Below are 24,489 nucleotides of genomic sequence, written 5' to 3' on the forward strand. Positions count from 1 at the left end.
AATCCATGAAGTGATTCAAATGAGCGTGGGTTTAATCCAATACTCGAATCTCATTTCAGGAGCACTCATGAATGTTGCAGCAACTTTTGCTATGTCTAAACACTTTAGACATCTACAAGCCCAATTCATGACAGTCTTGATTCATACCTACTTCCAAAGTATGATTGACTGTGGAGAGTTTGAATAACCTAGTTATTCGGGAAGTCAAAACATGCAAAGTGAAACACAAGAATAATCGAATCCAATATGGTCTCAGAACTTATGAATATAAATAAAACACCTTTTACTTAATCACCATATTGATTACACATTATTCATTGCATAATGTTTCAAATAATCAACTTAATACTTGAACTGAAACAATAGTCATGCCATGCTCCAAGCATGCACACTATGTTTGTCCAAACAATAGTTATGCCATACTCCAAGTATGCACACCATGTTTGTCTATGATCCTTACTTTGTGAAATACACCAATTGAACATGATTCCAATGATGCTCATTTCACAATTCCAAATCCTTACCGCAAATGTAAGAATACAATATTATTTGCCATTTACTAAAATCTGTTAGATTTTAAACTTATATGCATTGATCCTCTTGTAATGACTATGCAAAAAAGTCACAAAGACTTGGCAACAGACATTTACAAAGTGTTCCAATGGAGATCAATTCCATGGAAACGAAGTCTCAAATTCAAAGTACATTCCTTTGAACATCCTTCTTGCATTAAGTTTTCTAATCTTACACAGATTTAATGAACAACTTGCACCTATGGGAACATTTCCACATTCCCATTTTGACTATCACTTCTGAACAAGAGTTGCCTCTTTTCAGAATATGTCAATATGGTCCTTCCAAAATTAACACTATACTTCCAATTGTCCATGAGCAACCAATCTTTGGTAAACCTCAGATTGTCCTCGACAATTGCTTAATCATTTTAGTCATATCTAGTTCTAGTTCTTTTTCCCTCTTAATACCGTAGGCATTTGGAAAATTTAGAACGGAAAAGTATTATAGCACATGAATCGATCCTATATCCGAAGCATAAAAGACACGATTCATGATGTCTCACATAAAGACATGATACTTGACCAGTCTTTTACTACAATATTTCTTATAATTTGTCATGTTCTCATAATTCGAATTATGAAAAGGGATGTCGTAATCATAATCGAATTTTAGAACGCAAATAATGTAATCATGACTAAGTTTGATTAAAATCTCACAATCTAAGCTTTTAGATTTGAAATGAAGTATAATTTCCTCTCCCTTAATTATAGCAAAACAACTTTTCAAACCCTGCAAAGTACATTTTGCAAATTGAAACTTTTGTTTTCTATAATTAACATTGCTAACTTGTAACACCTAACATAATAATCATGCTCCCACTAACATGATAATTATTAGCATAACACTTATGCTCCTACTAGCTTTGACATGTATCCAGAAATCAGCTGGACTTCTAGAAATCAATACTTTATTGACTTTCTTACAAAAGTTCAGATTTCTGATACGAGATGCTTTGATAAGACTTTATCAATATCATACACCTTTCCTTAGATAGCTCACATGTGTGTCTAAACAATTTTTAGAACTATGAAAAGGTATGTCGTAATCATAGTCTCAATTGTTTAGACCTTTGCCATTTCTCACAAGTCCATGTTAGTGTGCCGGTTAACCACACACGCTCCACTAGCGACTTTGAGAATGCAAATATCACAATTGCTATCTACTTAAAATCTACTTAGTGAAAGCGTTTCCTCACCATCATTTTCATGAATCGGAGAGAAACCTTATGACACTTAGATTTTATGGTGTATGTGTTCATATCGATGTGAATTTGTCATAACCATAATCAGAAGACAAGGTTAGTGACAAAACCAAACTCATATGGACTGAACTTATGCAATCTTAATTTCTCGCCACTTGGCAGCATAAGGGCCTACCAATGCTTCCAGGTTGTTATGCAAGAAATTGAGAACTCATAGAACTCACAAGCATAGTCAACTTTAGCATAGAAATAAGAATATGTCAACACGATAAGTTACAAACCTCAAGTCACGTGCTAGTGATAAACAACAGGTTTTATTCTTGATTAGTTCTTGAAATTTTTTCAAGATCTTTAAGACTCCCACTGACCTCTTGACATATAAGATTCTCTTGTCAAGAACCATTCATTGACAAAGCAAATATCCAAGTGTTAGTGTGGATTCTTATCAAGATAAACACTTCACTTAATTGGTCTTAGTTGGTCATTGTTTTATCCAAAAACATCACAACTTACCAATTTCAAATGTACAAGAGTAAGGTGGTGTTTGTTTTTTGTCTGCAGATCTGCGTGGCCTCTTCTGTCTGCGCCGCGCAGACCACACGCAGACATTAGCTTTCGCAGACTGTTTGTTTTTTTGAAGACGGCAGACCTAAAAATGTATGCGCGCCCTCTTCTTGGCGCAGATGTGGACCAGAGTCTTCTAACATCTTCAGACATCTTCTAGCCTAAAAAAACACATATATCTATGTTTTTTTTAAGTTTTTTTTTTAATTTATATTTTTTCCAACTTTATTAATGATAAACAATTTGAAAAAAAAATTACAAAACTTAAAAAAAAAACGTTCGACGATACAAACATGATATTTTTGACAAATTTATAAATAAAGATTTATTACAATAATAGTCGTTGAAGTTGTTTATATAAATACAAAAAAAAATCATAATATATTCTTATATTTTTTTGCTAAATTTTGTAAAACATTATTTAATACACTATCGTCAATTTCTCAAGAAAATATTTATGTTACGTTTTTAATGGATTTAATTGAAAAAATCGAAGTTTATTTGCATCCATTTATGTATCAATTTCTTTGATCCTTAATTATAATGTTTAGTTATAACTTTGCAACCAAAGTTGTTGGTTTTTATCAAATATATACGTTAATTTATACCATTTTTATTTTTATTTTTTATACAATAATACATAAAAGTTGATATAGATTTGTTAATTATTTATAACAAAGTTATACAAATATTAAAAAAACACTTTGAAGTTTAAAAAAATCATTTTATTTAGATTTTAGTTTATTTTAGTAGCCCGCAGATGTTAAAAAAACAAACAGTCTTCTTTTTTCAGACTGCAGACGTTTGGTCCACATCTTCTACTGCAGAGGTCTACAGATGTGGTCCGCAGACTGCAGACATTTTGCCTCAGAAAAAACAAACAGCACCTAACAAAACATTTTACTCTACATTTGACAAGTGTTATAAACCTTATTAAGATTTTGTCACTCAAGTTACAATCTTGTATTATTACTCTAAGACTCAATTTTGGAACGAATTATGATTTATCTTTTTGATTTAACCAATTCAACAATTCACGATTCCTCTTCTTAATCAAACAAATGCACTAAGATGTCCTTAGAGAATCAATTTGTGATATGGTTTCATAATCACTAACACAATCATAAAACAAGATACTCAAGTACTCTCCCATCTTTTTAGATTGGTGAAACTTTTATCTTTCTGGCTAATTTGATTCTTCTCATTCGTTCTGCCACACATTGAAACTTTTCCAATGTTTCAGAATTACACTTAAACTTGTAAGTATAACCATATTCACTAAACTTTAGTAAATCATGATGAATAGCCTTATCGATCTTTGTGGTGGACCAGATCAGTGCACAACCAAGTGTACCCGATCCTATAGTCCTTCACTTGACTCACACGAACATGTGAACATGGAATTAGTCTTAATTTTCCAAAGATCAAAAATACTCATTCATCATACAATACAAGTTGCATGATTCCAAGTTTCTATCCAACTGAAACTTGGGTGATGAGAATCTTTCCTTATTTGGTAAATTATGACACTACCACAAACGAAAGAATCAAATCTATTTTCCAATATTGCTATCAATGGAATCACATAAACAATAATTTTCACAAATTCCATTGTAAGGATACTTAAAATAAATAAAATCAAAAATTTTGTTTTTATTTTAAAATTGCGGAAAAACTTATCCTTACAATGCAAATACATATGAAAATTATGTTATTATGCATTCCTAAGCAATCTGTCATAACTCTTAAGCAACAACTCAAAATTCTGATCATTGAACCATGTGATCGAAATCCATCTATTCACGATCAGCATCAGCTTACTTTTCCTTTAAGCTTCTTCTCTTTTCTTTGATTCTTAAAACATCAAAATGCGACCTAGTCACATCATGTAATAAGAATCTCCAAATAGGAACTTAACAGAGTTAGATAGTGGACTTACCTGAAGTAGAGTCATACATTCTGAATGTACAGTCCTTATGATCTTTCAGGTAAATAGGGCAGCTTCGCAACCAATGCCCCTTCCTTTGGCAATAGAAACATATGGACTCCTTGGGAATGGTATACGAGACTATCTCAGACTTAGCCTTTCTCTTTACCATTTGGTCAACCAGGTTGACTATGGCCGATCCCTTTCCATTGGGAAGAGAATACTTTTTTGGACTTCTAATATTGCCATTATCAATGTCCATGGAAGCTTGGGAAGTAGATCTTCCAATCAAATTTTCCTTACGAGTGCACTAAATCATTGTTGATTCAGCGGCAACAAGAAAATAGGTAAGATCAATAAGGGTCATGTCGTGGTTTGTCACATAGTAGTCCTTAATGAACTCGCTTTTATGACTCAGAATGTGATTGAAGAACCCAATCAACAGTCAATTTCCTTGAGACTTCGACACCCAACTCTCCCAGCTTGTCAAAATGTGACTTCATCTCCAAGATGTGAGTACATATAGACATTGCTTGCCAACAGGGATTGAGTGACCTTGAACTTTTCAAGAACTTGTGGGTTAGGGAGAATAATTGGAGGAGGTGGAGGAAGAGAAGTATGATTTCCATGATCCAATCGCGGGATGTAACACTACTCAAAATAGGACAGAAGACAATCACATGTGATTATGCCAATAATGTAATGTGATTTTGTTAAACTAGTAATATGATAAGAGTGTTATGTAGTTCATGATAAATTATAATACAAATATGAACTTTATTTATGATACAACTCAAAGTATACGTCCATACGATTCCAAAAATATAGAGAATGTCTAAATCTGACTTCGCATGAAGAAGTTATGATAAACCGAACACTATAAATCTCTATAATAAGAGGAATTTAAAATAGACTTAGAATTAGCTATTGGAGTCTAAAAGAGAGTTGTAGTACTTGTAAATACCTACACGTGCATATAAAGAACGTCAAAAACGGAGTTCGTATGTGAAAGTTACGACCTTCCGAAGATTCAGCTGTCAAAAACCCTAATCTGACTGAGCTCACGACGTGAGCACAGAACTCACGACGTGAGGAGTCATTTATCCACATATCGGAATCTAGAAGGTGTGTGACGAGGCTGCGAGAGGATAAGGTCCAAACTCACGACGTGAGCAAGGATATCTCACGACGTGATGAGTCACATGGCCACCTTCCGAACCTAGGGACGCAAATGGCAAGTCTACGGGGATAAGATCCAAACTCACGACGTGAGCCTTATAAAACTCACGACATGAGGATCCAAAATCCTTACTATAAATATCAGGTCTGACTTCAGCCATTCTTACACCTAAACTTCCTTCTCCTATCTCCTTTGCTGAGACCATCTTGCATCCCGAGCCCCGACGACCTTGTACGCTGACCGTTTCTGCTTAGATTACATAAAATCACGCTACTAGGGTGAGTTTCACGGTCCCACTTTCTAATATTTCGGGGGAAAACGCATGCTAAAAATTATATATACATTATTATTATATCTATATGATAGTGTATAGTTATAATAGTCGGGGTATAGTTGTTCTAAATATAATATTTTGAATATATACAACTATTATCAATTTGTCAGCATGTTAAATTACTAATGTAGATCTTGAGGTATACTTAGGATTCTATATATATGTTGTGTGCGATATAGTTCCAAAGTTATATTCGGAAGTTCTATATGTTAAGTTATAAAGTATGTTGCTATTATTGGTTTTATGTCAAGATAAAACTTGGTATGTTATATGTTTTTATTGTTAGTTTTCTGTCAAGATAAAACTTAGTATGTTATATATACTGTTATTGATAGTTTTATGTCAAGATAAAACTAGGAACGTTATATGTTGTTATTATTGGTTTTAGGTCAAGATAAAACCTGGTTTTACTTCAAGATATAGCTGTTATACTGCCTAAATGTTATGAAGTTAGGAGTCATGTTCAAAAGCATAGTCTAGTAACTTAGGGTTTTAGACATGAAAATGTTTTTGTTCTTAGAGCTATAGGAAGTCGTCGAAGTCTACATGAGTAATTGTATTCATCAACTAAGATTGGGGATGTTAGCGGAAATCCTCTGAACTGTAACCGTTAATCCTCTGTGAGCGAGGAAGTCGTGTATAATTAGTATACGGGTTGACCACCCCTCTTGTGACTGTTAGCTACAGTCAACCAAAAGCGAGTAATGAACTATCCTTTTACTTGTTATTGTTCCGGCGTCGATGAAGCGTACGATGTTATTCTCATGGTAAATCATGAGTGTGTTTGTTTCTCATGGTAAACCATGAGTGTATTTTATCAGAGGTATTATGTCACAGCCGCGGATACAGGCTCATGATAGCAAATTGTTAGACGCATTATACTTTGTCATATACAAGTATTAATGTTAAGTATAAGTTTCCCCCTACTTATACCTTAGGTTTAAGGAATGTTTAGGTATAATACTTAATTGATAAGTAAACTATTATACCTAATATACCTACTAAATGTTGGAGAGTCAAAATGATACTTTCAAAACTATACTTTTGAACGTGGAAAAATGTATTATTTTATGGAATAAAACATATGGACTCACCAACTTTATGTTGACGTATTTTAAAATGCATGTGTTTTCAGGAACTTGAAAAGCGGGTATGTATTCGAACAGAAGAAGTTTTACTATTACCTTTCTGTTCATTAAGAAGTATGCCATAGTCGGATATTATGTAATAAGTTCTAGAAAAATAGTTATGTAACTTTCAATTATCAATAAAGGTATGTATTTTCTTAGTACTGTTCAATGTATGTTATGTAACTGTGATACGAAGAATGACGTTACACTACCCGGTGTTTCCGCCGATGGCTGGGGGTGTGACAGAAATTGGTATCAGCTATAGTGAACTAGTACTTTCTTAGGAAAGCACGACTATAGTTTAGGGCTTACTCTATTAGGTTTAGGTATATCCCTTAGCCTACAATAAAAAGTATTATTAATTATTCTACTGAAGGACTACTTACGGGAGCGGTGACAAGGATAGACATGTCGATTTAGGTTGCTGGATTCCAGGACGGCTATATGCTAAAATGATCCTGCCTTTTCGACTGTCCTGACTGGCCGGAGCCTTATCAGATAGACTTGAAGTAACAAACAATAGTTAAAGCGTGAATACAATAAATAAGAATATAGAGTCATATATAAAGACTCAGACCCGCGATGAGAATACACCTTAATACCCGGAATGTTTTTGATCTCAAGGATTTAGATCAAATATTCCAACTAAAGTTTATACGTGCGTATATCCTATCACAATTAGGTGTAGGTGCGCAACTACATTTTATTATGATCAGATCATATGAACTATTTAATTTGGGAGTAATATTTGATAGACTAAAACTCTTGGTGATTCAAAACGTATAGGAATTCGACATGGCACATTCACGAGAATGGATAATCATCGAGGATACGGATGAAGAAGAGGAATTTTCATTCCCCATGATGGTAGGCGATCCTTACTGCCCTATAAATCTAACCACCTTTCATCCAATACGTTCTGACGATGTAGCACCTTTACCCTCCAACGAATGGGAAGAGAGTGAACCAATGGAAGAAAGCGAATCCATGGAGGAGACAGAGTCGGTGGAATCATCTTTACCACCACTGAACACTCTTTACCGTAAAGTTCCAGGAGGAGTAAAAATGAAACGCACGGCACGTAAATCCATACCGATATGGCAAAAGATTAAGAAGAGTCAGAAGGCGACATCTTCAGGAAGTCATAGAGTTCAAGATGAACCTGCACGGATCGCACAAACCGTTGATAGGTGGGTGGCGGAAGAAAGAGCTGCTAAGATGTATGAGACTGGTCAATCATCTCGACCACATCTCCCACATTCTTCTGAAGATAACACTTTATCTCAATTGTTTGAGTAAAGTGTGAAAATTGAAGATAAGATGGAAATTGTAGAAGGAAGGGCTACTCATCTCTCTGGAAGAGTACGAAGGCTAGAAGGACAAAGGTCGCGAGATCAGGAATCGGTGATGGATGTCCATAGTCGTATAAATTTCGCCTATAACGACATGATTACTCATGATGCAAGGATTGCAGAGTTAGAACTCTACAATCAAACCTCAAGAAATGAAGAACGCACGGGAAGTCTTGAGCAGAGAACTCAAGCACTTGAGGAGCAAGTGGTTAATGTCACTGACGTGCTAGGTCATCATTTAGGTTTCTGGTAGATAAGCTAAAACTAGTGGTTGTGTAAATAGAGAAATCAGACTAGTTAAGGCGAAAAGAGGAAAGTTTATAGCAAGGATATAGAAAACCTTGCAAATTTTGCAATGTTTATAGAAACTTTACTCTTATAAACCTAAATAAACTGATGTAACCGCTGGTAATAATATGAAGCATATATTATAGTAATCATTGTGTTGTCCATTATGTTTTACACTTTGAAGAATAATTGAAGTATTTAGTACTCGTGTATTAAATAATTAACAAAACTTATAAAATTCTTATTATTTTAGGAACTAAAACAAAATGCCTAGAAGGAGTAATCGACTAAACCCTAACCAACCATCAGCACCACAACAACCACCAGAACCAAACCCCCCAATAGGTACAGCACAACTGGAAGAAATCATAGCTCAAAGAATTGTTACGGCTCTATCTAATGTCACAAGAGATGGAGTTAGAAATGAAGGCCATGTAGGGACCGCTAGAACGTGTACCTACAAAGATTTTATGAATTGTAGGCCAAAAATCTTTCATGGAAATGAAGGGGTAGTTAATTTGACGAGGTGGATAGAAAAGACAGAGTCCGTCTTTCAAATAAGCTTCTGTCCAGATGATTGTAAAGTACGATTTGCAGCATGTACTTTCGCTGATGCAGCACTCACATGGTGGAACAACCATGTGAATACAATAGGAATTGATACTGCAAATTCCATGAAATGGGAGGAGCTAAAAATGATGCTAGTGGAGGAGTATTGTCCTAGGGAGGAGATACATAAACTGGAACAAGAACTGTGGACCCTAACCATGAAGGGTTCAGAGATAAAAGCTTATACCGCAAGATTTAATGATCTTGCTATAATGTGTCCAACACTTGTAACCCCTGAATATAAAAAAATTGAGCGATATATCGTGGGTTTAGCATCGCAAATTAAAGGCATGGTGATCGCATCAAAGCCTACAACTTATGACAGCACCAAGAGAATAGCTCATCAGCTAGTCCTCATAGAGATCTAAGGAACATAAGTGGTCTCAAAGGCTGAGTCTCCCAAATCTGGGACAAACAAGAGCAAGTTTAATAGGAAGAATCCTAAACAATCATCTGAGAAAAGACAAGAAGTGGCAACCAATTATGCAGCCACGAAAGCAGTACCTACACAACCAAAATCTTCATGGTGCAAACAGTGCAACCATCATCATCCAGGTGACTGTTTTGTCTGCACGACGTGCAAGAAAAAGGGGCATACTGCTAGTTACTATAGGAGCACAACACCTGCAACAGTGAATCAGGGAACAAATACTGGAGCAGACCATGGTGAAGGAAGAAAGTGCTATGAGTATGGGGAGGTTGGACACATCAAGAAAGAATGTCCAAAGTTAAGGAGTCAAGGAGGCATAGGACGTGGCAGGGCGTTTGTGATCGGAAGCAGAGAGGCTATCCAGGACCCTTCGGTCGTATCTGGTATGTTTCTCATAGATAATTTATATGCTACTATACTCTTCGACTCTGGAGCAGATCGAAGTTTTATAACTCCGACGTTTAGAAAATTGTTAAGTCATAAGTCTAGTAAATTAAAAGAAATCTATGAAGTAGAAATCGCTAATGGTCAAACCGAGAGAACACATGAAATCCTAGAAAACTGTCTGTTAACTCTTAATAACTACCTTTTTCACGTCAACCTCATGCCAATGCCTATTGATAGTTTTGATGTCATAATTGGTTATCTTCACACCGCGCCGAAATTCTATGTCATGAGAAAGCCATACGACTACCCTTACCAAACGGCGAAGCCCTGATTATCTATGGTGATAAATCTGGGAAGAACCTCAAAGTCATCTCTTGTACTAAGACCCAGAAATATCTACATAAGAAATGTAGCGCATTCTTAGCCCACATTGTAGATAGGAAGAGAAAGACAAAAGAAATCAAGGACATACCTCAAGTATGTGATTTCCTTGACGTGTTTCCTGAAGATCTACTTGGAATACCTCCCGTCTGACAAGTCGAGTTTCGAATCGACTTAATTCCAGGAGCAGCACCAGTAGCGAAATCTCCTTATCGGTTGGCTCCATCCGAAATGCAAGAATTGTCTAGCCAACTACAAGAACTTCTTGACAAAGGCTTTATCCGACCAAGTTTTTCACCTTGGGGAGCACCAATCTTGTTTGTCAAGAAGAAGGACGGATCCTTTCGAATGTGTATTGATTATCGGGAGTTGAACAAGCTAACGATCAAGAATCGTTATCCGCTTCCAAGAATTGATGATCTATTCGATCAACTGCAAGGATCCAGCTACTACTCAAAGATAGATCTTAGATCATGATACCATCAACTTAGAGTACAAGAAGACGACATTCCAAAGACAGCATTTAGAACTCGTTATGGTCATTATGAGTTCCTAGTTTTGTATTTTGGATTGACCAATGCCCCAGCAGTGTTTATAGATCTCATGAATCGTGTTTGCAAACCATACTTGGATAAATTCGTGATCGTATTTATCGATGATATATTGATATATTCACGAACCAAGGAAGAACATGGTCAACACCTGTAAATAATCTTGGAACTACTAAGAAAAGAAAAGTTGTACGCTAAATTCTCCAAATGTGAGTTTTGGATTAGAGAAGTACTTTAGGTCATGTAGTTAGCAACGAAGGAATTCATGTTGACCCATCCAAAGTTGAAGCAATCAGGAATTGGGAAGCACCAAAGACGCCAACAGAGGTGCGTCAATTCCTAGGACTTGCTGGCTATTACCGTAGATTCATAGAGAATTTCTCCAAAATAGCCAAGCCGCTTACAACACTAACCCAGAAGGATACGAAGTTCAACTGGGAAGACAAACAAGAAGCTGCTTTTCAGAAGCTGAAGCAAATGTTGTGTAATGCACCAATCCTATCCCTTCCAGATGGAACAGAAGATTTCGTTGTATACTGCGACGCATCAAATCAAGGATTGGGATGTGTGTTGATGCAAAGAGGAAAAGTTATCGCCTATACATCACGACAACTTAAGGTGCATGAGAATAATTACACTACCCATGATCTTGAATTGGGAGCTGTAATTTTTGCACTAAAAATTTAGAGACATTACTTATATGGTACTAAGTGTACTATTTTTACCGACCACAAGAGTCTCCAGCATATCTTCAACCAAAAAGATATTAATATGAGACAACAAAGATGGGTCGAATTGTTGAATGATTACGAATGTGAGATTCGTTATCATCCCGGAAAGGCAAATGTGGTAGCAGATGCCTTGAGCCGGAAAGAATATATTAAAACCCGACGGGTACGAGCATTAACTATAACTATCCATTCTAACTTTACCACACAAATAAGAGAAGCTCAACTTGAGGCTCTAAAAGAAGAAAACATCAAGAACGAAGGTTTGCGAGGAATGGAAAAGCAACTTATACAAAGAGATGACGGAACGCGACACTTTATGAACCGAATTTGGACGCCTAAGTTCGGTGGAGTCAGGGACTTGGTCTTAGAAGAAGCCCACAAGTCCAGATATTCCATACATCCAGGCTCTGACAAAATGTACTTAGATTTAAAGGTACATTATTGGTGGACAAACATGAAGGCAGAAACTGCTACTTATGTGAGAAAATGTTTGACTTATTCTAGAGTAAATGCAGAACATCAAAAGCCTTTAGGTTTACTTCAACAACCGGAAATACCTGAATGGAAATGGGAGCAGATATCAATGGACTTCATCACTAAGTTACCTAAAACTCCTAGTGGGTTCGACACTATTTGGGTAATAGTCGATAGGTTGACTAAGTCCGCCCATTTCTTACCAATTAAGGAGAACGACAAGATGGAAAAGCTAACTAGAGTTTATCTTAAGGAAATTGTCAGATTGCATGGAGTTCCAAATTCTATTATTTCAGACCGAGATAGTAGATTCACTTCACGATTTTGGCAATCTCTACAAAAATCCTTAGGAACACGTCTAGATATGAGTACAGCTTACCATCCATAGACTGATGGTCAGAGTAAGAGAACCATTCAGACTTTAGAAGATATGCTCCGAGCCTGTGTAATAGACTTTGGAAATGCGTGGGATACTCATTTACCGTTAATTGAGTTTTCATACAACAATAGTCATCACACCAGCATCAAGGCTGCACCGTTTGAGGCTCTTTATGGACGAAAATGTCGTTCCCCAGTATGTTGGGCAGAAGTTGGAGATACACAGATGGCCAGAGAACGTACAGGCGATACCTTACGTACTGGACCAAAAATAATCCACGAGACAACTGAAAAGATCGTGCAAATTAAGGATCGATTAAAGGTTGCGCGTGATCGTCAAAAGAGCTATGCTGACGTAAGACGTAAGCCTTTAGAATTCCAAGTTGGAGATAAATTAATGTTGAAGGTCTCTCCTTGGAAAGGCGTAATTCGATTCGGAAAACGAGGCAAACTAAACCGACGGTATATAGGACCTTTTAAAATTCTAGCAAGAATTGGTTCTGTCGCATACCAACTCAAGTTGCCTCAAGAGCTAAGTAATGTGCACGATGTTTTTCACGTATCAAATCTCAAAAGATGTCTTTCCGATGACACTCTTGTTATACCTCTCGAAGAGATACAAGTCAATACGAAACTCAACTTTTGTAGAAGAACCTGTTGAGATCATGGATCGAGAAGTCAAACAATTAAAGCAAAGTCGTATTCCCATAGTGAAAGTTCGATGGAACTCTTTACGAGGACCTGAACATAAAGATCAGATGAAAGAAAAATACCCCCAACTGTTTGACAAAACCCCATCCATAAGATAAATTTCGGGACGACATTATTCTAACGTGGGGAGAATGTAACACTAGTCAAAATAGGACAATAGACAATCACATGTGATTATGCCAATCATGTAATGTGATTTTGTTAAACTAGTAATATGATTAGAGTGTTATGTATTTCATGATCAATTCTAATACAAATATGAACTTTCTTTGTGATACAACTCAAAGTATACGTCCATACTTTCCAAAAATATAGAGAATGTCTGAATCTGACTTCACATGAAGAAGTTATGATAAAACGAACACTATAAATCTCTATAATAAGAGGAATTTAAAATAGACTTAGAATTAGCTATTGGAGTCTAAAAGAGAGTTGTAGTACTTCTAAATACCTACACATGCATATAAAGAACGTCAAAAATGGAGTTTGTATGTGAAAGTTACGACCTTCCGAAGATTCAGCTGTCAGAAACCCTAATCTGACTGAGCTCACGACGTGAGCACAGAACTCACGACGTGAGGAGTCATTTATCCACATCTCGGAATCTAGAAGGTGTGTGACGAGGCTGCAAGGGGATAAGGTCCAAACTCACGACGTGAGCAAGGATATCTCACGACGTGATGAGTCACATGGCCACCTTCCGAAGCTAGGGACACAAATGGCAAGTCTACGGGGATAAGATCCAAACTCACGACATGAGGCTTATAAAACTCACGACGTGAGGATCCAAAATCCTTACTATAAATAGCAGGTCCGACTTCAGCCATTCTTACACCTAAACTTCCTTCTCCTATCTCCTTTGCTGAGACCATCTTGCATCCCGAGCCCCGACGACCTTGTACGCTGACCGTTTCTGCTTAGATTACATAAAATCACGCTACTAGGGTGAGTTTCACGGTCCCACTTTCTAATATTTCGGGGGAAAACGCATGCTAAAAATTATATATACATTATTATTATATCTATATGATAGTGTATAGTTATAATAGTCGGGGTATAGTTGTTCTAAATATAATATTTTGAATATATACAACTATTATCAATTTGTCAGCATGTTAAATTACTAATGTAGATCTTGAGTTATACTTAGGATTCTATATATATGTTGTGTGCGATATAGTTCCGAAGTTATATTCGGAAGTTCTATATGTTAAGTTATAAAGTATGTTGCTATTATTGGTTTTATTGTCAAGATAAAACTTGGTATGTTATATGTTTTTATTGTTAGTTTTCTGTCAAGATAAAACTTAGTATGTTATATATATTGTTATTGATAGTTTTATGTCAAGATAAAACTAGGAACGTTATATGTTGTTATTATTGGTTTTAGGTCAAGATAAAACCTGGTTTTACTTCAAGATATAGCTGTTATACTGCCTAAATGTTATGAAGTTAGGGGTAATGTTTAAAAGCATAGTCTAGTAACTTAGGGTTTTAGAAGGAAGCCGTCGAAGTCTACATGAGTAATTGTATTCATCAACTAAGATTGGGGATCTTAGCGGAAATCCTCTGAACTGTAACCGTTAATCCCGTGTGAGCGAGGAAGTCGTGTATAATTAGTATACGGGTTGACCACCCCACTTGTGACTGTTAGCTACAGTCAACCAAAAGCGAGTGATGAACTATCCTTTTACTTGTTATTGTTCCGGCGTCAATGAAGCGTACTGTTTTGTTCTCATGGTAAATCATGAGTGTTTTTGTTTCTCATGGTAAATCATGAGTGTATTTTATCAGAGGTATTATGTCACAGCCGCGGTTACAGACTCATGGTAGCAAATTGTTAGAAGCATTATACTATGTCGTATACAAGTATTAATGTTAAGTATAAGTTTCCCCTACTTATACCGTAGGTTTAAGGAATGTTTAGGTATAATACTTAATTGATAATTAAACTATTATACCTAATATACCTACTAAATGTTGGAGAGTCAAAATGATACTTTCAAAACTATACTTTTGAACGTGGAAAAATGTATTATTTTATGGAGTCAAAACCTGTGGACTCACCAACTTTATGTTGACGTATTTTAAAATGCATGTGTTTTCAGGAACTTGAAAAGCGGGTATGTATTCGAACAGAAGAAGTTTTACTATTACCTTTCTGTTCATTAAGAAGTATGCCATAGTCGAATATTATGTAATAGGTTCTAGAAAAACAGTTATGTAACTTTCAATTATCAATAAAGGTATGTATTTTCTTAGTACTGTTCAATGTATGTTATATAACTGTGATACGAAGAATGACGTTACACTACCCGGTGTTTCCGCCGATGGCTGGGGGTGTGACACGGGACATCATCTTAATTAGGAAAGCTTGGTCCAAGAGATTTAGGAAGATCATAATTGTCATAACTAGACATCTATGAGGGAGAAATTCAAGTTTAGTTGATTTATGTCCTTAATATAACACCCAATATGAAATATTAAGGCTAGGACCCAACACAATATTTTATAACTTGGAAGAGGGATGCTGTAATCCAAGCTATAAAATAGTTGAAGTAGGTAAATGACGATTTGCCAATTTCCACCACGAAAAACGAAAAAGAATTTTAGGTCTTAAGTGAATTGAAATTCCTAGATCCTTTGAGATTCATTGAACTTTTCAATAGCATGTTTAAATCTCGGTTGTGCCCTCTCAAGTTTGTGACTGGGATGCCGAGGATCACAAACAAGGGGTGAATAACCATGCAAATTAACTTGGTACCCTTAACTTTATCACCAAATCGATGTGCCGGTTAACCACATGCGCTCCACCGATCTATGATAAACATTAAGTTACCCTTTGCCACTCTTACTAGTCCATGCTAGTGTGCCGGTTAACCACACACGCTCCACTAATGACTTGGTAAGGTACAAAGTGTAATTTCATGGGTTAGCACCAAATTCACATTTTCCTAAAGTAACTAAGATTGGGAATTTAATAAGGTTTAGTTACTTTATATTTATCATTATACTTTTAATGAAGGGAGAATTAATGTCTTGTCAAACCCGTTCGGCTAACGGCCCTCCACCAGTCAAGGAAGCGGTGGGTGAGAGTGGACACCCATTAAACTACCATTTTATAGGCAGTAACCTTATTCCCCCCTTATAGATCGGCTTCGTGAATGAGGCCTACTAACGGTGAGACTGACTTTACTCTTATACACATATATAAATATTAAACATATAATATTGTAATAGTATAAGGGTTGAATTTTAAACTATTAAAATACTAGGGTTTCGAACTAAAGTATGCATGGGGGGTAACTTTACGAATTCCAAAACTTGAGGGCAAGTTTTGAACAATTCAAAAACTTTTGGTTTCCATAACTTATGAGTTTAAAGTAGTTTTAATGAAAAACTCTTCAAGTTCCATAACTTGAGGACAAGTTATGGAAGACTTTAAAACATTTATAATGAGACTCTTCATTTTCATAACTTATGGAAATCTTATGAGTTTTAAAAATCATAAATGAGACTTTTCATATAACTTGAGGACAAGTTACAAAAACACATATTATGAACAACTTTTAGATCAATTTTGAATCGAAAACCAATTATCACATAAATTTTCTATTAATCTAACTCATAAGACCAAGATAATTCATATCATCAATCTTCAAGAAATTAGCATAAACATATAAACTAATACAAATCTTGAAATTATGACATTTATCTTTTAATTGGATGAGAATCATCATTACCATAACAACAAAATCAAAAATTTTATGAACAAAAACATTTTGTGGTAATGATTCTAATCCAAAACAGGCCAAAAAACTCGAATATATGCTATCAGGGCTCCAACTCGTCGAGTGCAAGAACCAACTCGACGAGTTGGATGAATTTACACATGGACTCGTTGAGTCCCTCAATGGAATCATTGAGTCCCCTGTCCAGACAGCCAAAAATTCGATTTTTTCAACTTTTTTCAGCAAGTAGCATCAAGTATAATTTGAAAACAACCCATGGCTCTGATACCACTGTAGGGTTTTGCATACTACAACATCATATGGTGCACATACAACCCTAAATACCTTGGATCTATGTTTTCACTAATTATACATGCAATGACATTTCCAAGGTATTAAGCCTATAACTAGCATACAATTGACATATACCATACAAGATACTAGTTAGGGTAACATACCTTTTATGTAGCTTGAAGTCTTGATGTATTTGGCCTTAAGAGCTTAGCCCCAATAGTGTGGAAGCCTCAAATGAAGTCACAACATATCATGGACAAAGGTGGAACTTGAGAGAGAATTCCATGCACCCAAAAACCTCCATGAACTCCAAGTACATGTGTGTAGGCGTTTTTTTTTTGGCTAAGGAGTACATATTTATATGTTGGATTCCAAGGGTCATGGGTATAATCCAAATCCATACCCATGGGTGTTATGATCCATGGTTCATGTGGCCCAACTCTTTATGTATCCATACATAAACTTGGTCCAACATGGATCATAAGCCCAACACATATAAATATAACTAATTACCATAATTAGTCCCCATAGATTTAATTAGTCTCCTTTGATCACTCAATTAATTCCAAATTAATTCTTGATCAATACTAATTAAAACATATGATTTCATATTAATATATTATAACTTATAATATATTAATAAATCATATATAACCTTCTCTCAAGAGTCCATCCTAACAAATTGTCCTGATGATATGCAACCCAAATGGACCATGCTACTCTCGGGTCAAGTACATACCAATAATAGTTATGGGCTTAGACATCTAATCCAACACAAGTGTTATGTTATGTGTCACATAACAAGAATAGAGATACATAGATAGAAGGGTCCCACGGGGAGAAGAGTATGGTTCATACTGGGACAAGAGTATGTTTCCTACGGGATTAAGAGTAAGGTTCCTTCGGGGACAAGAGTATGGTTCCTACGGGAACAAGAGTAAGTTTCCTTCGGGGACAAGAGTATGGTTTCGTATGGGAATAAGAGTAAGGTTCCTTCGGGGACAAGAGTATGGTTCCTACGTGAACAGGAGTATGGTTCCTTCGGGGACAAGAGTATGGTTCCTTCGGGGACAAGAGATACAGACTCCTTCGGGAATAGAGTACAGGTTCCTATGGGGACAAAGAGTATGACTCCTACGGGAATAAGATTATGTCCTTACGGGGAAAGATTTAGATGATTACCTCTGGGAATATAGATAGACGATTCTTGTGAGAATCTAGAATGAGCATGGTTAGAAAAGATAGAGTAAGGTTCCTTGAGAGGAACAAGATAACAAAATTCTTTGTAAGAACTTAGATGTAACCCACAAGGGGTTAAGTGTAAGGAATCCAAGAGGGGGTTCAAGAGTAAGAAGAAAGATTATGGATCTACAAAAGATCATAAGAGAGAGGGTTAATAATGGGTTAGCGTGCCCAGTAATGAAAGTGACATGTTATTCCCTTAGAGTATGAGGTGTGTGACCTTTGGTTCTAGATGAGTGCAGAGTGCTAAGGCACTAGATATGCATATAGAGAAAGAGTTAGAGTATGTATAAAGCATGAGAAGCGCCTATTAAAAGGCTAAGAGCAAAGAACGAGAAGAGATGGGGAAAGAGACATAGTTAGAGCAAGAGAAGAGTGTGAAAAGAGCTTGTTAAGAGGCTAAGAAAGAGAAGAGATAGAGAAAGAGACAGAGCCTGCTAAGAGGCTTAAATGAAAGAGTAAAGTAGAGAAAGAATAGAGGAGAGAAAAAGATAGATGAAAGAAATAAATGATAACAGTGTGTGCTATGAAAGAAAGAGATAAGTGGATAGAGTATGAGAAAGAGAAGGAAAGAAATAGAAAAAGAAGATAAAAGAATAACTCATGAAACACTTTGTGTATAATGCTGCAGATGTTTATGTTTTGCAGGTTCAGGTTGTAGCAGATGTTGTACCAAAAGAGAAGATAGGAGCACAGGGAAAAAATAGATAATAGGTTACTTTTATGTAATTTCCTTTGTTGTTCCAATTTGTATGTAGATTTTTTTGTAAACACATGGTTGTTGTTTGGGATGTAAAGGTTATAATTAGAGTAAAATTTTGTATTGTATACATAAAACTCTGATAAATCTCATAAAATAGATATATACAAATCCGAGCCGTTACAACAGGTTTGCAAGATATTGTGAGGGAAGCATCAAAAACGCCGTCTTGCTATAGAAAAAAAAAGAAAAAAAATTAATTTCAAAACAGTTTCGAACTGAAACAGGTCTTTTGGAACACACTATGTTGAACATTCCGGACTTGTTCTTTATATTCTGGAGTAGTTCGTCACATTCCGAATATGTTCTGTGTGTGTTCCATAATGTATTATGTATGTTCCGGACTACAATTTTCAATGCGGAATAACGTGAGGCACTAAAAAACTAATTTTCTAATACTCTAATCTTTACTAATACTAAAATCCTGCATAATTTTGGCAAATTCAAAGTTCAAAAGTAATATTTCATACATGTTCTTTGGTGTTTAGGACCAGTTTTTCGTGTTCCGAAGTCACTTATTTACAAATATAATTAGAAGTTTAAAAAATGAGAAGCAAATGAATGAATAACTATTTACAAATATAATTAGAAGTTTAAACAATGAGAAGCAAATGAATGAATAACTAATACGTAAAACTTCTAACTCATTGGAATCAAGTGTCATATCTTCTTTGTCCATATTATCCGAAAATATAACGATATTCCGATATACATTCAAGAATAACTTTTGTTATGGTATATTCCGAAATGCATTCCAGAATAACTTTTGTTATGGTATGTATCAAAAACCCAATTGGAATGGGCCGGACCGGAACACGTCAGTCTGTTCCGAGAAGATGATTATTTTTCAAAAAGAAATCAAACAAATCATTTTTTGAATAAAACAAAAAAAGTATGGTTAGATTACTCACTACAAAAATTGATTCGAGCACTTTTTTTAAGTGAAACAATATCTATTCTTTAAGTAAAACACGATATTGATGCGAAATACGTCGACGGTCGACCGTTGGTTATCTTTAAGTTTTTAATCCAAAAATAAAAACAAAAAAGCACAGAAAAAATGGGTGGCATTGGGATGACGGTGGTTAATTCGTCCCTAAATCCACCGGCGCCGGCGAGAGGGGTTGATGTGTTCGTGGCGGCAGTGCCATTAACAGCCACCAAGGGTGCGCCGCAGTTGCTTATGTCGACCGCCTACTCTTTCTCTCTTTCTTGGGATTTACAGCACTTCATGGTCATCACTTCCTCCGCTGATCTTCCTTCTCAGGTTCAACAGCTTACAAATAAAGAGATGTTAGCGTAAATTTTCATCAATTGGGGAATTTGTAATTACAATTTGATTTGATATGTCCAATTATTAACGCTCTACATTCGCTGGTAATTTGATTCTGTTAATTTTGTTGTAATTTTCTCTTGTTTGATAGGTAATGGTTTCTGATTTTCAACCTCAAGATCCTGAAAGTATATATGCAGCACTTGCAGCTATATCAGGCAGAAAAATACCAGGTGTGATCCAATTGACTCAATTCTGTCTTCAAGATGCTCGATGAAATGCCTTAGAGAAGTACAATATCTGTGTCTTTTTCCTGATTCAGGAGTTTTGCAAATGAGGATGATGAAGAAATTGCCCAAGACTAAATGCTGGAAAGTTGGATCTTGTAAAGTTGATGTTGTTGATGCAATACACAAGTTCAACAGCAATTGGGATACTGATCTTATTATTGGTCGACATGATTGTCGACATTACACAAATGGTATTAAAAATTACAATCTCATTGTTAATTAAATCTTTAGATTCTCCACTAGGAATCATGATCTTTTAATTTTCTTGTGATTAATATTTATATTTTTCTTGATTTTTCTAACGTAAATTCGTGTCACTTGAAAGGATTAGTGGAATGTCTCACAGGCGAGAAGTATGTGCTGGATAGATTAAGAACAAGCCGAACCAGTATTGCTTGAGAGTTGCAATCAAATTTGTTAATATTTGTACTTATATGTAATCCACATTTTTTTAATTCAATCGATATATTATAGATTCTTTTAGAATGTTGGGGAAATTGTCACAAAGATTCCCAATAAATTATAGAGAACTAAGATCATAAAAATATAATGGAAAACTACAAAACCGGAGAAAAACTATAGTTTTCCAAAGAGAAAAGTTAAAGGGGAAATAATATTTTAGCCCTACAATGTTTTTGGAATTTGTATAATTAGTACATAAACCATTATTGTTGCTTTATGGGGATAAGGTGAATGTCGATCTGGTTTTTTTAACACGTTTCATAAGCCATGTAGGCACTTGTTTATTTATTATTTTTTTTATTTATATATATTTTTTTATTTTTTTACAAAAAAGAAAATGGATTCCACACTCTTTCCCTTTCCCATTTCAAACACACATCACCACCCAACCAATTGAAATCCTCACGGGAAAACTGATATCATCATAACCCTAAATCGACGACAATGGTAGTGGTTAACGACATATGAAGCTTCAAATGGGCAAAGTTGGGCAACGTTCAAAAGATCGGTCCTCTTGTTCTTGAGACTCACACCCACCAGATTCCTTCACTACCGCCTCAATGGGCTCGATCGGCGTCTCATTAGTAGACAAATATGTTGCCTCTGCTGCTTCGAAGAGGACGAACTCCACCTTGTTTCGGCGTAGTTCCACTCCCACCTTGATCCCCCGTAAAACCGTATATCGAGGGTTTTGAGTGTAAATCATCGGAAATGGTGATGATGGTGATAGTGGGGCTATTTTGGGGTCCATTCTTTTTCTTAGGATCCATTCTCGAACTCGAAGTTAGGTACATGGAGGTTACATGACCTTGGTGTGGATATGGTGATGGTGGTGGGGTTGTCTTTGTTTTTTTCACGATGGTGTAGGAGGTGGCGTCTGTGCTGACTAAAGATGGTAATGGTTGTAGGGTGGTTGATGGGATAGGGATAATTGTCGGTTCTAACTTGGTGGAAGGTTGAAGAAAGTTGAAGGCGTTGATGGTGGTGGTTTATGGAGGAATAAGGGTGTTATTGGTGAGTTGTTGAGGTGGTCACTATGTGGATAGGGTGGTGTAACATCCCAAAATTTAAAACCAAAAATTTCATTTTTAATTAAGTAGTTATAAAACCCATAGTATAAAAACACCCATAGTGACATCCCATATCAAACCAATATGTCAATAATCAAAACATGTCATAATAAACAACGTCAAAGTACAACTCCCAAGAATCTCTTAATGCGGAAAACCATAGTGTGATGCGCTGCGATCATGTCGGCTCCTTTCCTTTCGAAGAAGAAGTCCTGAAACCAAAATTATAAACCGTAAGCACGAAGCTTAGTGAGTTCCCTCATCATACCACATAGCATATAATAAACATACTGCCTAGCATATCTGGGTGCTGGCCTACCCCTTCGGTCTCTTTCAACCGGTACTGCCTAGCATATCAGGGTGTTGGCCTACCCCTTCGGTCTCTTTCAACCGGTAACTGCCTAGCATATCAGGGTGGTTGCCTACCCCTTCGGTATCTTTCAACCGGTAACTGCCTAGCATATTAGGGTGCTGGCCTACCCCTTCGGTCTCTTTCAACCGGTAACTGCCTAGCATATTAGGGTGCTGGCCTACCCCTTCGGTCTCTTTCAACCGGTTACGGGTTCTATTTCGCCCCCTTACCACTACTACATAACAACATATTTAATCATACATAAACATACTGTCAGGCATATCTGGGTGCCCGACCTACCCCTTCGGTCTTATCAACCGGATACGGGGTCTACTACCACATAATATCATAGCATACTAGCACATAAATCATAACAGATAGTGGCATACCAGAAAATTATCAAAAAGACAATCATCTAACTACAAACTCCTACTAGTGGGCCGACCTTGGTGCTTTAGACCCATTGCTGCCGGGAAGGTAACTCACCTCGAATGTTGTAAAGTAGCTGAACAATCCCCGGCTCTGAAATCAACCCAACTCAAACCCCTACACATAAATGATTTCCTTAATTACCCTTTCATACTCATAACCCATTAAGGATCAACTTTGGTCCATGTCAAAGTCAAGGTCAAAGTCAACGTTCCGAGTTGACTCGACTCGTCGAGTTTTCCCTTCAACTCGCCGAGTTCCCATAACTCATAAAATCATGAAATCGTGATCTAACTCGTCGAGTTCTTCCTTATCAACAGAATTGGGACTTTTCAAATCAACTCGCCGAGTCCATCATTGGACTCGTCGAGATCCGCAGTCTGTTAGCCCCTTCTTAACCCATTAAGCTATTATTCTTCAAACTAAGGCCCTATCTTCGGGATCCAAGTTGGAAATACGTCTAGAAGGGTAAAGTTTCCAACTTTACCCATTAAGGACCTCTCCCAACACATAAAAATCAAACCCTAACCCAAAAGGGCTTAGATCCAACTCCAAAAGCCATCAAAACTTCAAAATAGACCATGAGGACAAAGATATGTACTCTAGGGACAATTTGGTCACGTAAAGTTTCCATCTTTACGTGCATGCATGACCTACTAGGGCTCAAAAGACCAAAAAGATGGTCTAAAAGTTGCATGGGACTTTCATGTCCATAAAGTTGTCACCTTTATGCCATGAAGTCCCCTCAAGACCCTAGATCTGAAGGGTTTGCCCAAGTGGGACGTCCAAATCCCAACCATCAACATACTTGGACCAAAACATGAAAGAAAGCATCCTAAAACTAGACCTAAGCATGTCATGGACAAGGTTGAAGCTTTATACCTCAGATAATTCAGAAATGAAGCCCAACTTCTGGATCTACTCTCCTCCCACACGTCCTTGCTCCTCCTTCAAGCTTCTTCTTCTTCAAACTCACCAAGAATGCACAAAGTTAGTTCACATTCACCAAAAATGGCTTAGGGTTTTGGACAGTGGAGGCTGGAAATGAGGCCAGCTTATGGGGGTTAAGGTGTTTAAATAGGGTGCAAAACCCTGAAAATTAGGGTTTCATTCTGCCAACCTACTCGTCGAGCTGAGGCCTCTCAACTCGTCGTGGAGGTTTTTTAACCCGCGTCCCAATTCATCTCTACTCGACGAGTCTGGGGCTCCTAACTCGTCTAGTTTCTCTACAAATGTGAATAGGTTATAAATTTAAATATATACCAGGCACCAGGTGTTACAACTCTCCCCCACTTATCTCAGACTTCGTCCTCGAAGTCGGTCGTTCTAAATAACTCTGGATAGTGCTCCCTCATCTCCTCCTCTGGCTCCCATGTCCACTC

At 36.6% G+C, this 24,489-nt stretch overlaps 1 protein-coding gene across 2 annotated transcripts; it reads left to right on the top strand.

The window, feature by feature from the left end:
• Positions 1-20,184: 20,184 nt before the first annotated feature.
• LOC145138096 (PTB domain engulfment adapter) lies at positions 20,185-21,280 on the top strand. Of its 2 annotated transcripts, none has more exons than XM_079072244.1 (4): positions 20,185-20,498; positions 20,656-20,737; positions 20,827-20,985; positions 21,120-21,280. In XM_079072244.1, exons 1-4 carry the CDS (start codon positions 20,292-20,294, stop codon positions 21,191-21,193), a joined length of 522 nt encoding a protein of 173 aa, XP_078928370.1. In that variant the 5' UTR covers positions 20,185-20,291; the 3' UTR covers positions 21,194-21,280. The 2 variants fall into 2 exon arrangements, with proteins under 2 accessions (XP_078928370.1, XP_078928371.1); XM_079072245.1 differs by having other exon boundaries at positions 21,126-21,280.
• Positions 21,281-24,489: the final 3,209 nt, after the last annotated feature.

The sequence above is a fragment of the Lactuca virosa genome, chromosome 9, assembly GCF_052849685.1.
Source record: "Lactuca virosa cultivar CGN04683 chromosome 9, Lactuca_virosa_CGN04683_v6, whole genome shotgun sequence".
NCBI classification, from domain to species: Eukaryota; Viridiplantae; Streptophyta; class Magnoliopsida; order Asterales; family Asteraceae; genus Lactuca; species Lactuca virosa.